Consider the following 16,334-nt stretch of genomic DNA (forward strand, 5'->3'; position numbering starts at 1 on the left):
TTTGTTGGGCAGCAAATCTAGCTACCTTTTTGTAGGTAAATTCGAATTTGGTCAGGAGTGTTAAGATTTGTGAGAATTTGAGAATTGTACGTTAGACTGGGTAGAAGGTAGGTAAGAATGAGAGTAATCTTGGCTTCAGAGGTAAGGAATTTCTTGTTACGGTAAAGGAGCCCTAGTTTTGAATGAGTCTTTTTGATAACAGTTATTTAAGGGACTGTATGGAGAAGGAGGGTTTAATATTGTTGAACTTTTTAGGTAGGAAGAGTAACAGCTTTGGTTTTTTAGGGTTAAGGATGAGCTGGTTGTTGAAGAGCCATGTTTCAACTAAGTTAAAAGATGCCTGAGTAGCTGAGAAGAGCTTGGAAGGAGAGTTGGTTGTGGCAATGACTGTAGAGACATCTGCATATTACACTAAAAATGAGTGAAGGCAGGAGGTATAGAGGTGATTAGTAAAAATATTAAAAAGTAAAGGCCCTAGGATAGACCCTTGAGGTACACCCATTTTTACAGGGAGAGGAGGGGAGAGTGCAGACTGCCCATCTCACTGATTGAGATCTTTTAGTGAGGTAGCTGGAGAACCATGCAACAGTATCAGAGGAGAAGTTGAGGTCATGCAGTTTGTGCAGCAGAAGAGAGTGTGAGACAGTGTCGAAAGCTTTTGAGAGGTCCAGGAATAGTCAAGAAATAAGTTTATGGTCGTCCATGGCTATAGAGACAGTGTTGAGGAAAGATAGTAGAGCTGTAGTGGTGTATGTTTGGGTCTGAAGTCATGTTGAGTGGGTGTAAACAGATTTTTCTGTATTAGATACTGCATAACTTGTTTATGAATACATTTTTCTAGTGCTTTAGAGAGAGGGGAGAGGATAGCGGTAGGTCTAATGTTGTAGATATCAGAGGAGTTACCTCCTTTGTGTATAGGTAGAGTGTAGCATTGTTTCCAGATGGAAGGGACTTTAGATTCAGAGATAGAGCGATTGATTAGGATAGATACAGGGAGAGCAAGAGAGTTAGCTGCTAGCAGAACATATATATATAGATATATATATATATATATATATATATACATATATATAGACATATATGTATATATAAACACAGGACAAGTTAATAGGTACCCCATTTTATACACACCGTATAGTCCTCCAAAATTGGTATTTTCTCATGACATGGAAGACTTGGAAGTAATGAAACATCCAGGGGTGTGGAGGGTCTGAGGCATTCAGCTTGTAGCTTTTGGCATTATAACATTCCTGTGTCATCTGTTATTTCTCTATAACACCCTCCTTGTTGGGCATTTATCATTTCCTTTTTCTTCATTTTCTTTATCAGTTTTCCATTGAATTTCTGCTCATATGCCAAGTACAACATTCACCTAAAATACTCCTTTACTGAGTTGTCATTACATTAGAAGAAAAATCACTTTGGATACTCTCTTAATGTTTTGTGTTGAAATGTCAAAGGAGGGCTGAGATAATGCCTTTTATATATAGGCAGCATATCCATTGTTGTAGATGTATTCACTTACACAGTCAGGTATTTTGGAGTATACTCTTTTTCCATTGCGGTTACAATGTTGAACTTGTACAGTAAAAGCCAACAGTACGTCTTTACTGGGCTGTCAGTACACTAGAAACAAAAGTCCTTTACCTTATGCCAGAAAAGGTATATTTTTATTGGTCATATGCCACAAATTGAATCAGCTAACCCAGTGTGGTCAGATTCAGCTTAATGCTAGACTGAGTTCCTCCAAGGGTAGATTAGCAATCTTCGGTATATTTGTAGCTGACCTCAGAGTGATTCCTGACCGAAAGCTTTAAAATGCAATCTCAAAGGGGGTCTTGGATATAGTATTTTTTATATAGAGGCAACATATATATTGTTTCAGTGGTAGTTATTGCTACACACTGATATTTTGCATGAGACTTCATTTTCATTGTGGGTGTTGTACTGTAATTCTGCCCAGAATGTCATTTAAAATAATGGCTGTATTGCTATTACATTAGATGTAAAATTCTGTATTTTTCCCAAGATTTCTTATTTGCCGTGTGGTGTGGATAACATACCATAGATTGCAGCAACTAAATTGGTGTGTTCATATTTAGCATAGCAATGCACCAAATCCCTTAAATGTAGAATAACAATCTTATATACATTTTGCAACTGAATTATGTCATGGTACTGCTTGAAATTTTCATCTTGGAGTCTTAAACTGAGATAGAGATGGAGCTTTTTGTATACAGACAGCATATCAGTATCAATTATTTCAGAGGTCTTCACTGCGAAATCTGATATTTTGCATCATACTACTTTCCATTGTAGGTATCTGTTGGGTTAAGCTACTTACTAGGTCAAATAAAACAATGGCATAGAATACTTCTTTCCCGTGTTGTCTTTACATCAAAAGTAATATTAGATGTTTTAGATTTATTTTTAATTTTCATGCTTTTGAAGGTATACTATAAATTACAGCAGTTTAAATGGTGTGGTCATATTCAGCAAAGTGCTGCATTGAAACCCCTAAGAGCAGAATTGCAATTTTAAGTGCAGTTTGTAGCTTAGCATGTTGTGACTATTGCTTGATTTGTTGTAATCGGATCTGAAAGGACGACTGAGATTTGACCTTTGATAAAATGGCCCATTGTTTCTGAGGTGATATTTTGCATTATACTGAATCCATTATGGGTGTTTTTTTTAACCTTTTCTCAAGCTGCATGGTGTGTGTATGTATATATATATATATATATATATATATATATATATATATATATATATATATGTGTGTGTGTGTATATATATATATATATATATATATATATATATATATATATATATATATATATATATATATATATATATATACAGCGTATCCGGTGTTTCAGAGATGATGACTCCACAGTCTGCTCATTTGCATTATACTCTGTGGGTGTTGTGTTGAACTTTTGTTCAGTATGCAAGTACAGTAATAGCCTAGAATACTTCTTTATTACGTTTTCATTACACTAGACGTAAAAATACTTAATTTTACCAGAAATAAATTGACAGCCATAGATTGGAGCAACTAAATTGGTGATGTCAAATTCAAGTGTAGTGCTGCACTGAAAGCCCTAAGAAGAGATTAGCAATAATAGGCGCTTTTTGTAGCGGCACTCAGAATGGTTACTTCCTGAAAGTTTTGTAAAGAAATCTCTCTTGTATATAGGCAGCATATCCAGAGCCAGATCCAGCACTAGGTGACATAGGCAGTCACCATGGGCCCCGTGACTGGGGGGGGCACTCTGACCAGGAGGCTTCAATATATTAAATAAATAAATACTTCTTACTGTGGTGGCGGCGTCTTCTCCTTTAAGTAGGACCATGAGTGTGTTGCATCGACTCCAGCACAAATGTAGACACATTCCACACTCATGCGGAATTTAAACTAGCCATTTCACATTCTACACTAGCACGTGGAATTTAAACGAACCGTTCAGTAGGAGAGAGAGTGTGTGTGTGTGTGTGTGTGTGTGTGTGTGTGTGTGTGTGTGTGTGTGTGTGAAAGTGTGTTGCTGTGTGAGTAGGTGTATGTATGTATGCATGATTTAAACTAGCAGTTCCATTTGTTTCTGTATAAGAGAGAAAGTGTGTGTATATGTATGTATTTTAAATTAGCTGTTCTATTCGTATGCAAGATAAGTGTGTGCATGCGTGTTTGTGTGTGTGTGTTGCTGGGTGTTGCTGTGTGAGGGAGAGAGAGAGAGTATATGTGTGCGCACATACCTCTCAAATTCTGTGTTCAAGAAATCTGTACAAAGCCTGACATAATGGAAGGCAAAGGCCCAAAAATATGACATGTTTTATATGTTGATGTTATAAACTTAGAGTTGACAGAATAACAGGATTTGTGTTAGCATACATTGTTCTGAAGGATAAGAAGTATGAAACTCAAATGTATGTCATTATTTAGTGACTGCCATCCTCAGATCTTACCAATGATTTGCCAGAAAACCACAAATTTTATGAGGAACAGTCCAAAAATAGTGAGGCAAAATGTATACATTCTGTGAAAATTTGGACAGTTGAGAGGTACGTCTGTGTGTTGCTGTGTGAGGGAGTATGTGTGTATTGCTGTGTGAAAGCAGAGAGAAGGTAGGGGTGTGTGTGTGTCTGTTTAACATACTTCTGAACTGTCCAGATTTAGCCTCATAGTTCTGTTTCTCAAAAAAAATTGTGGTTTTCCTGGCAAACCACAGGGGTTTGAAGTCACTAAATGATATATATACGAGTTTCATAATTCCCATCCTTCAGTAAAAAGCATGCTAACACAAATCCTGTTATTCTAGCAACTTTCCATGTTAAAAAGAGCATTATTTAAAATATATCCCTATTTTATGGGCCATTGTATCTCCCTTAATTTAGGCTTTGACCAGATTTCTTGCACTAAGTATGCATACCTCTCAACTGTCCAAATTTTTGCAGAATGTCTAGATTTTTGCCACATATTTTTGGCCTATTCCTCATAAAATTTCTAGTTTTTTGGCAAATCACTGAGGATTGAAATAAGCTAAATAATGTCATACATTTGTGTTTCAGACTTCATTTCCTACAGAAAATGCACATTAAGACAAATGCCATTATTCAAGCAACTTTCTAAGTCTGTAAGAGAAATATTTAATATCTGTCCCCATTTTTGGGCCTTTGTCCAACTTTCTTCTCCTAAGAGGTTGAGAGGTATGGTATGTAATGCCATAGTTGGTGGGAAGCAGGTTAGTCAATTAACTTGATCAGGCTTGACCCTGTAACTTGATTACAGGAGACAAGAGCCTGAATCTTGTACACCAACTACCAGACTGCTGACGGAATTGTGAGTTTCAGTGCATTTTCATGGAACTGAGTTTCAAGGGAAGGGAAATTTACTGTCCTTCATGCCAAGTCGATTTTCAATGTGCAACTAACTGTTTTGTTTATCAAATGGCAGTCACTGTTTGTGCTGTAGAATTTGAAAGTAGTGTTAGTAGCATAATTGTGTTTGGTGCAGAAATCTGTGGATTCTGTTCCCAGTCCATGTGTATGGTGTGCTGATACTGCAGTGCCCTTTTGACTGCTGATTATTTGGTACATTTTAAGGTGGGGGATAGGCGTTCTGCACTTATGAGTGTATCCTCCTTTGTATGAGATGCTTAGTAACTATGAACTTGTTGGTTTGTCAGTCATTCTGTATTGCAATATTACCAGCTTACCATTTTTTGTTATGTAACATAGGCATACCTCATCTGTCCACATTTTGCAGAATGTCCATATGTTTGCCTCAAAATTTCAGTCAGGTCCTCATAAAATGTTTGGTTTTCTGGCAAATCATTGGGATGGTCTGAGTTTCAGACTTCATATTCTTCAGAAAATGCATTTTAATACATACCCCGTTATTCTAGCAACATTCTAAGTTTATAAGAGCAATATTTAAAATATGTCCCTATTTTTGTACCCCAATTATGTCAAGCTTTGTCCACATAACTTGGGCTAAGGGATTCAAAGATACAAGTATAGGCAATTAATACTTCAAGGCAGCAGGCACTGAATTTGTAGATGAAACACTGAAATGTAAAGTTGTTTGCCAGTAGCAACTCTTTTTTAGTTACAGATCTCTTTAATGTGGAATTATGTGGATGACTTTTACTTCTGCAGAGATTGCACTTAATTGACAGATATTGGATGATTGTAATGACAGAAGTCTGAGTGGCCTTTTATGGTTGAAATTTTCTGAAATGGGTAGTTTTGTCATTATTTTCATACATTTTGTTTCATTGCTTACTGGAAGAATGTTCAAAACTACAAATTTAAAATGCATTCTAAGAAATGGTGGTGTATTATACAAGGAATATAATTTACTACAATCAGGAAGGTGAATCAGAGAATTCATACATGTGTGCATGGAGCCTGTGGTTTGAAACAGCCCAATGGTAGACTTAATCCTTCACTGACCAGATGCGTTTTCTTTGAATTTGGGTTATAATGCTGTTTCAATGAATGCAAGGACAGGGTCTACTGCTCATGCTAAATGTTTTCATTGTGAGGCTGTATTGTTTGTTTAGCTAATGGCTATCACTGTTTGTGTTATTTTATCGTGATATCTATAATCATTGTAGAAGTAAATAAGAAAACAGTAGGTTTGAACAGTGTTTATGGTAAATGGGGAGAAATAACCAAGTAATGGAACACTGGAATGGCTGGGCAGGCTATTTAGGGGATGGGGGGTGTGGGGTAGGGGATTGTCACAGGAGGGGCTGCTCTGGGGTGGGCACTCTATTACCCTGCCTAGGGCCCCATTTGATTATGAGCCAGCTCTGAGCGTATCAATTGCTTCAGAGTTATTCACTGACGCAGTCTGATATTTCGCATTGAACTCTTTTTCCATATTGGATGTTATGTTGAACTCTCCTTAATATGCTAACTACAGTTTGTTAATTTTTTGGTTACTGCGATAGGGCTTTGATCAAAAATGATCCATTTAATTCCCAGCTCAGTTGACTAAAGAGGCGAATACTAATTACAGTAATATCAAGTTATACAGAGTACAAGTAAAATAAAGGCTACATATAGTAAAACTGAACAGACATATGGAGTACAAATGAGTGCTATGTACAGTGTACAGAAGCTTAGAAAAAAGTAAAAGTCTCTAATGCCTTAGCATATTTATCTAATGCATTGTCATTACATTAGAAGTAAAAGTCCTGTATATTTTGCCAGATTTCTTTATTTGCCCACATGCCTTACATACCATGACATAGATTGGAGCAATTAGACAGGGTATGGTCAGATTCACCAATGAGCTGCACTGAAGCTATTAAGGGAAGAATAGCAATTTGGCATGTTTTATGTAACTGAATGTGTTCTAGGTTCATAAGTACTTACCAGGCATACAGTCTAGGAGACCACTGAGGAACATAGCCCAATTTTCCATTTACCCAAAGCATGGTCTGGCTAACTCACTTGCTCAAAGTCATACAGTAGGAAATTGTTCAAAGTCATACAGTAGATAAAATGGCTGAGGGAATCAAATCCTGCACTTCAGGAAGCAGTTTGCTAACAGTTTAGTGCCTTAATTGTCTGCATTAACTGTGCCAACTATTCATGATTAATGGGCTGCCTGAAAGTTTCATTGTGACATGTGAAAATGGGATTGAGAAATGGCCTGTTTTACATAGGCAGCATGTTAATTGTTTTAGATACCTTACCAATGAAGGTCTGATATTTTGTATTATGGTCCTGTTTCCATTGTGTGTGTTGTGGTGAACTTCTAATCAATATGCTTACTACAATCTTCTTTTTCTTTTGGCTGCTCCCATTAGGGGTCACCACAGTGGATCGTCTGTTTCCATTTCTTCCTGTTCTCTGTATCTGCATGTCCTCTCTCACCACATCCACAAACCTTATCTTAGGCCTTCCTCTTTTCCTCTTACCTGGCAGCTCCAACCTTAGTATCCTTTTCCCAATATACCCATCATCCCTCCTTAGTACATGTCCAAACCAATGCAAAGTTGCCTCTCTGGCTTTGTCTCCAAACCATCCAACCTGAGGTGACACTCTAATTTACTCATCCTTGTCACACCCAGTACAAATCTTAACTCTGCCACCTCCAGCTTTGACTCCTGTCTTTTCGTCAGTGCTACTGTCCCCAACCCATATAACATAGCTGATCTCATTACCATCTTGTAGACCTTCCCTTTCACTCTTACTTGTATCCATCTGTCACAAATCACTCCTGACACTCTTCTCCACCCTTCATGCACTCTCTTCCACTCTCTTCCCAAGTATTTAAACTCATCCACCTTTGCCACGTCTAGTCCTTGCATCCTCACCATTCCTCTGTCCTCCCCCTCATTCACACACATATATTCTGTCTTAGTCCTGCTGACCTTCATTACTTTCCTCTCTAGAGCATAACTTCACCTCTCCAGGGTTTCCTCAACCTGTTCCCTACTCTCACTATAGTTCACAATGTCATCCACAAATATCATAGTCCACAGGGTCTCCTGTCTGATCTTGTCTGTCAACCTGTTCATCACCATTGCAAATAAGAAAGGGCTCAGAGCTGATCCTTGATGTAATCCCACCTCCACCATGAACACATCCATCAATCCTACTGCAGACCTCACCACTGTCACACTGCCCTCGTATATATCTGTACCACCTTACATGCTTCTCTGCCACTCCCGGGCTTCCTCATACAGTACCACAACTCATCTCTAGACATCCTGTCATATGCTTTCTCTAAGTCCACAAAGACACAATGCATTTCCTTCTGACCTTCTATATACTTCTCCATCAGCACCCTCAGAGCAAACAAATAAGGACTAGAAGAATTTTTTTCTGAGCAGTAATTATGTTACAAGTAAATTTTTTTTCTTTTTCACATTTACCCCATGCTGTAGAGAACAAGCCATAGATACCTAAAATTTCAGTGGGCAAAATGAGAAAAGTGCTGCTGTGAAACCCCTAATGGTAGAATGTCAGTCTCCACTTTTTAAATAGGTGAGAATGCTGTGGGCATTACCTGAAACTTTCATAAGTCTGACTAAGAGACTGAATTAAGGCCTTTTTATAAATGCAGCATATCCATTGTTTCACAGTTTGATATTTTTCATTAAACTTTATTTCCATTGTGGCTTATGGGTTGTGCTCAACTTCTGCTCAGTATGCCAAGCACAGTAATGGTCTAGAATGCTTCTTTTCTAAGGTGTTTTTGCATCAGAAGTAAAAATCTTGAATATTTTATCAGGGAAAAAAAACATATAAAGGATGTGTAAGTATGTATATTTGTGTGTATGTATACGTGTGTATATATATATATATATATATATATATATATATATATGTGTGTGTGTGTGTGTGTGTGTCTTCTTCTTTTGGCTTTTCCCAGTTAGGGGTCACCACAGTGGATCACCTGTCCGCTTATGATTGGCAGTGGAGTTTTACAATGTCGACTTGCTGCCAGCCTGGCGCCCAACCTTCCACAGAAGGCGCACACACTCACATCTAGGACCAATTTAGAGTATCCAATTCACCTACAGCATGTCTTTGGGATGTGGGAGGAAACCGGAGCACCCGGAGGAAACCCACTCGACCACAGGGAGGACATGCAGACTCCGCACAGAAGGCACCCCAGCTGAGGATCGAACCGGAGAACCTCTTGCTGTGAGGTGGAACACTAACCGCTGCACCACCGCGGCCACCCAAATGTGTGTGTGTGTGTGTGTGTGTGTGTGTGTGTTTGTGTGTGCACCCCTGCAATACCAGGCTACAACTCTTACCACACTTTTCGGCCACAAAACCAGGACCAAAACTCTAAAGGTGGTGGAGTGTCCATATTCACCAAGGATATTCACACCTCCAGGCTAGTTGCCCAACACAATGCATCTGAAATTCTCCAGGTGTAACTAACACTAGGTAAGACTGCAGTCCAAATTGTAGCTTGCTACTGATCCCCCACCATGCCCGAAGATTCTCACTACACCTTTCTAAACATACTGGAAAATATTAAGATACAACCAAACACCCTAATACTGGGTGATTTCAACTACCCTGCCATTATCTGGGAAAGCTACTCGGGTACCAACTCCTTTACCCAACGGTTCTTGGAATTCATAAATTCCAATGCCCTGGATCAACTAATCCATTGTCCCACCAGGGGCTCCAATATCCTAGACCTGGTCATTACCAACATGGGAGATAGATGCTCCACACCAGTGGTCACCCCCTCATTAGTCAGGTCTGACCATAAGCAAATCACCTTTGACATCCACATCCCACCCCCACCTCCCAGTAAGGAAACCTCCTTAAAAAACTTCTCCAAAGCCAACTTCATGCTACTGAAGTCAGAAATGACAAACTTCATGACACCTATGTAGACGAGATCTGAAAGTTTGACTGCAGAATCCGACACTAAGGCACTGTATGAGCACATCCTCTCATGCATGAATCGTGCCATCCCAAATAGAACCAAGATGCTGTCCTCCAAAAAAAGGAAGCCAAATCTGGTGGTCCCCTGCTATAAACAAATTATACAACAGAAGGAAGAAACTGTTGCAGAAAAGAGGAAAATCCCAGGATGCAACAAGCTGTCTCACCAGCCTCAGTAAGAAGCTGAGATCCCTCATAAAATCCTCAAAAGCTAGTTACGAAAATAAAATTGCCAAAGATTTCAAAGACAACCACAAGGCATTCTATAGTTATGTCAAGAATCTAAATAGCAATGCTCAGATCTGCTCTGAGCTTCAATAGAATGGCATTAAATATACTGATCCAAAGGATATTGCCAATATCCTGGCAGATCGATTTAGTGCCAACTTCACCCCCTAAAGGGCCCATCTCAATACCAAAAGATTGCCAAATTCCGGTAATCACGGCCACACAGGTAGAAACCACACTCTCCAAAGCTAAGAAAACAGCATCCATGGGACCAGATGACATCCCAGGCTGTGTACTACATGAACTACAAAATGAATTGGCACCTCACCTAAGTGTCATCTTTAATCATAGCCTCACCTCAGGCTTCGTGCCTACTGAGTGGCGCACAGCTACAGTTATCCCACTCCACAAGGGGGGATCCACCTTGGATCCCGGGAACTACCATCCCATCAGTCTGACGAGCCTGATCTGCAAGGCCATGGAACGCATTATCATGGAAATTATAAACAAAGACATTGGCAAACTTCAAACACTGGACCCCAGCCAGTTTGGGTTTGTGAAGGGCCGATCTTGTCTCCTGAACCTGATTGACTTCTTCGAATCAGTCTCCAGAGCTGTGGACGAGGGTAAGGTGGTCCACACAGCCTATCTGGACCTCGCCAAGGCCTTTGAAACCATCCCCCACTCTGGAATCATACATAAACTTACTAAGCTGGGCATAAATCCGTACGTTACTCAATGGGTTGCCAACTGGCTTACTGACAGAACCCAGACTGTAAAAGTAGCTGACTCCAAATCCAGCTCCAGACAAGTGACAAGTGGAGTACCTCAGGGTTCAGTCCTGGGACCACTCTTGTTTGGCATCTACTTCTCTGAAGTACAGGCCAACACTAAGGGACTCTGGTTAACGAAGTTCTCAGATGACTGGAAACTGGGAGCCATTATTGAATCTCCAAATGATGTGGATATTCTACAAAAGGGCCTTACAGAAACAGATGCCTGGTGCCAGAGCCATGGGCTCAAGCTCAATGCCAAGAAATGTATAGTTATCTCCTTTGGAAAAAAAAACATGTACCCATGAATTACCACATAGGTGGCAGTACACTAAACATGGAAAGTGTGATGAGAGACTTAGGGACACAGGTGGACAGTGGTCTTACTTTCGATAACCACATTGCCACAACAGTCAGGAAATCCTTCTGTGTGGCACACCTCATCACTAAGGGCTTTTCATCCAGAAAAAAGGCGGTCATTGTTCCACTGTACTCATCCTTCATTAGACCCATTATAGAGTATAATGCCCCGTTTGGTATGTACCTCACAAGACATCTGCAACAGCCGGAAAGGCCACAGAAATACCTCAATAAAAGAATCACAGGCCTAAAGCAGATGCCATATGCTGACCGTGTAAAAAAAAACCTCCAGCTATACTCTGTGGCACATTTTCTACTCAGAGGCGATCTCTGCTTAACATACAAGGCCATGTCAAACCCTGAGCTATTGGACATGCTCCACTTAAGGAAATCCCAATCCCTCTGAGCCACACACTCCGGGGATCTAAACCTTGTCATCATAATGAACAAAACTTGCTGGAGGGATAGGTTCCTGACCCAGAGACTTCCCATACTCTGAAATAGACTGCCCATACATGTCAAGCAGAGCGCCTCCTTGGCCCTCTTCAATAGGAACCCTGATGATTGGATGGGAGATGGGAAATAGTCGCCCTGCTAGACAGGGGTCCAGAGAAGTAAATATTGTGGGAAGAAATATCCAAGGAATTGTTATGGCTAGGCTTGTATAGGGCCGATAGCCTAGTACCAACATATGAACCTATAATATATACACACACACACACATATATATATATATATATATATATATAGATATATATATATATATATATATATATATATATATATATACATATATGGGTCTACTTCTGTTTATCGAAAGTTCGTCTTTCGAATAACAGAAGTACGATCCCATTTATGCAAAAGTGCACTTTCCCGAATACTGATTCACTGAACCAGAAATAAAAACAAAAAAAAACCCACAAGAAAAGCAGTTTTGCAGAGGGCCAACCCCCTGCACACCCCCACACCCCTGTTACTTATATATACTAACTCCAAGATCGCACTACAGTGGGGAAACGGGTATATTTCCTTATTCCCACTATAGAGCGCTTCGCTGATTCAGTGTTGCTTTTGTTTTTATTTCTGGTTTAGTGAACTAGTATTCGCGAATGTGCACTTTCACGTAAATGCGGTCGTACTTCTGTTATTCGAAAGAACGAGTTTTTGATAAACAGAAGTAGACCCATATAATATAATGTGTGTGTGTGTGTGTGTGTGTGTGTGTGTGTGTGTGTGTGTGTATACAAACACACGCACGCACATATGTGTGTGTGTGTGTAACATTTTGTTTGACAAAACTGATAGGAGTGTAGTTATATTTCCCTTAATTCTCTGTAGGAGACCACCAGCTATATATGTCTTTTATTCTCATAAAACTTGTTTGTATTTTCAGTTGTGGCGTCATTTGTCAGTGTTGTTATTATGTAAGGGATAGCTCTGCTTGTCTCCATAGCACTTTGAGATATGTTTTTGCTAATTGTGAAGTATACAGAAATTGTTATGCAAATAATTTACCATGTCTTATGGTTGGACGATTACATTATTTAAACTTGTTTTACTCACGTTTTTTCCCTTTTGGTATTCTGGTGTAATTAAAGCAGAGCTGTAACTAGGTACTCTGTACCCTATACCATTCTCTGATATGGTGTTCCCCTCCACTTTAAAAAAAGTCCTCCCAAACTTGTCTTGCTATAAATACAGCAAACGTCTTGCTACAGGTAAATATTGCATACATAGCACTGAAGCTGTTGAGCACTGACTGCAAATACTGCACTACTGACTGATTGGCATTTGCCAAGGGCTATTCCTAACCTCTTGCACCTCATTTGCATCACCCAAGCTATGCCTCTGAATTAAGAAAACCTTAGTGTTGCTTTCAGCCTTTGAGATCAAGCTGAGCTAGTTAGATCTGGTGGACTTGATAAGCGAAGTATTTTTGCTGCACATTTAGACTTTTTTTGACTAATGTAATTTTTGAAAGTTAGGTAGTACCTCCTTTTTTGTTAATATAGCAAGGAGATGGAGTTCTACATCTGAACCTCAGGTTCAAAATCCCTCCTTATTAGAGCTTGCAGAATATTTGCCTTACGCTAAATAGCTGTCTTTTTTCCTGCAGATGTATTATCTGTTTTAAAGAAACTAAAGTATCTACCACTAGAAAAATCATACCTGCCTAGGTGAGATGGATGTTCTCCCAAAATAATAAATTCAGCTTTCAGTTTAGTAGCTCAGATTCTGAAGTGTCCTTTTAATTTATGCATTGTTGGCTTAACGTGCTGTTCTATTAAGGCATTTTGCTCCGAATACCTGTATGTCTGCCTACAGTTTCTAAGGCTTGTAGCTAGTTATTTATTTATATTTGTTTCCTGGGGTAGTGCACTGATCTCAGTGGACCACACAGCCCAGATGAAAAGAATCTCATACGAAGTGAAGAAAACCTAGTTACAGATACAAGGATATGCTAAACAACATATACATATTTACAGATGCAAGAATATACTACAATATTTAGTTCAAGAAGCAGTTTATAATGTCAAAACTTGGATGGAACAATGGAATTATGTTTTTGCAGCTACAGTTGTGTTGGCACTATTTGTAAGGTTTAATGTTTGCAACTGAGATTGTGCCGCTATGATTTATTTTCATTTATATCAATACAAGATTGTCAGTGTAACACATGATAATTTAATAAAGATGTTTCTTGTGGAAAAAAAGAAGAAATGAGTTATGCTTAGCAAAGCTTTTTGGATAAGATACAGCCATAATGACTGAGATGGCTTATACTACAGGGAAAGCAGCATATCCGTGTATAGAGAAGTATGAAGACTTTAGAAGAGGTGTCAGCATTGCACGAAAGGATACTATTTGTAGAAGACAAAGAAATGTTAAGAGAAGCATGCAAACAGAAGAAGAATAGAATGGAGCGTAGATGTGAGAGATGTGAAGACAAGAGGGAGGTAGAATGAATGAAAGATAGTAAGTGAGAGGCTTACAAGATGAGATAAAGAAGGATGATATAGGGATAAAAGGATGCGTGAGAGAAAGAGTTGCAGGGTTCATGTAATATGACCTGTATGAGTACAGCTGCACTTTGGCTGAAGAGGTGTTCCTTGAGTTGTTGTCTGAAGTCAGAGTACTTTTGGATGTCTCTGATCGAGAGAGGAATGCAGTCCCATAGTTTAGGTGCTAGGATACAGATTGCATGGTCAGTGCAAGGAAGCTTAGTTTTTGGAGTGTGCTGTTAGTATAGCTTTTCAAATGGAGCTTTCATTGAGGCCCTAAGGCATCCTCTAGCCCCTGCTCAGGACTGATATAATAACTTTAATTCCTTTTGAGCATTTAAGTTCAGCTGACCTTAAATATCATCCTTAGGTGCACTCACCTTAGACATGAAGACTTCTGAACTGCTGGTCTTAATGTGTAAAGCACCTAATACAGTTTTCCCACAGTGACATGGTACCAGTAAAACAGTCTTAGCAGCTGTTTTTTTGTAATTTGTGAAGATAAGTGGGGTTATCTCATTACTTAGTATATCCTTCCAAACAGTTGCTAAGTACATAATCTTTTCTTATGAAAAATACAATAAAATCTTGGCAATCTTAAGATTCATTCCATCAGGTCTGTACCCACCAGTGCAGTCTGCTGTAATATAGCTGCCCAAAAGTACTCCTGACTTGAAACATGAAATTCATTACAAACTGGAAATACTATGAAGAGGTAGACCAGGAATTTCTTAATCTATATTCATAGCCGTATCGTGGATCACTGACATTTCACTGGGAGCTTAAGGTACACTTTTTGGCAGTCTGCTATTTACATAATGAATTCCTTCAGCAATGATCATTATGATGAACATACTACAGTCACGTAAATGTATTCTCAGTAATAGCAGATGTTCAACTGCTAAGATTGCTGCTTCAGGCCAGGTTTCTTTCCTCTCTCCTAGTGTTACACATTTTAGGACAGGGTCTCTTTATACAGTATGTAATTAGCTCTGTACTGTATACAGGATCCGTGGGTTATTCTGTATAATTTGTTATATTCCAGGTTGTTATCCCTTAGTATGTTGATGTGCATTTTTATCTACCTCCTTAACTGTTGGTTGGATGTACTTTATACTGTCTGGAAAAATTATACCATTTATGTTTACCTCTGTTACCTGATTTATGCTTTCATGGCTTCTTTAACCTTCCCCATAGACATTTGTTGGTTTACCAGGTTTACTACTTTCTAGGCACAAAATAAAAACAGATTTTTGTATTTTATAGCCAAGAACCCTGTAGTAGACAGAGGGAGTGACTGTAAACATACACTCATAGGTACACCAGACTACAAAAAATGATCAGGTAGGACTGATGTTCACCAACAGCTGGTTCCCATTCATTTTAGGAATTTCTGTAGCAGTGATCCTAATATTTGAACATCTGCTATTATGTTGAGTGAAATTATGCAAGTTTTGTGACGATTACTTCTCTGACCTTAAAAATGCATTAATTCATGCTCTAAAAACTGTATGTCTTGTTTTGTTTTAGGTATTTAAGGACAATTGTTGCAGGAGAGAAGTACTTGATCTTCAAGTGTTCTGTAAATATTACCCTGACTGCACATCCAATGTGACATTAGGCCGATTCCGTGTAAGTATCGGAGATTTTGACTTGTTGTCTCTGTGTGCAATTGATACTGGATTTGTTCATTGAAGTGCAAGTATTTAACTCTCATTCACTTGAGTTTAGAACCCAAAAAGAAACAGTACTTGAAGATAAGATAAAAGAGTGAAAAATGTATTTTATGAGGTACACTATGTCTGATGCAGTCTCTGTCTGAAAGAACTGTTTCTGCTAAAATCACTTTTTTAAAACAATTGCACAGTGTGGTTCATGTACTTACTAATCAAAGAATAGACCTGATAACTTTATCAACTACTTAACCTGAACTGTTTTAATAAAACATCATTTTGTAGGAAGTTTTGCAATTTGCTGCTAGAAAGTAAAAAAAAAAACATAATGGTAGACCACTACTGGGTGTATTGTTATGGTATTT

At 38.8% G+C, this 16,334-nt stretch overlaps 1 protein-coding gene across 2 annotated transcripts in view; it reads left to right on the forward strand.

Moving 5' to 3' along the window:
- TRAF5 (TNF receptor associated factor 5) overlaps nt 1-16,334 on the forward strand; it is an 845,712-nt gene that overhangs the window by 451,214 nt on the left and 378,164 nt on the right. For both annotated transcript variants that reach the window (XM_044089770.1, XM_044089851.1), the window contains exon 3: nt 15,827-15,928. In XM_044089770.1, the coding sequence (XP_043945705.1) occupies nt 15,827-15,928 (102 nt within the window). The remainder of the gene's footprint in view (nt 1-15,826; nt 15,929-16,334) is intronic.

Source organism: Protopterus annectens, chromosome 1.part0 (assembly GCF_019279795.1).
Source record: "Protopterus annectens isolate FY-2018-M chromosome 1.part0, PAN1.0, whole genome shotgun sequence".
NCBI lineage: Eukaryota > Metazoa > Chordata > Ceratodontiformes > Protopteridae > Protopterus > Protopterus annectens.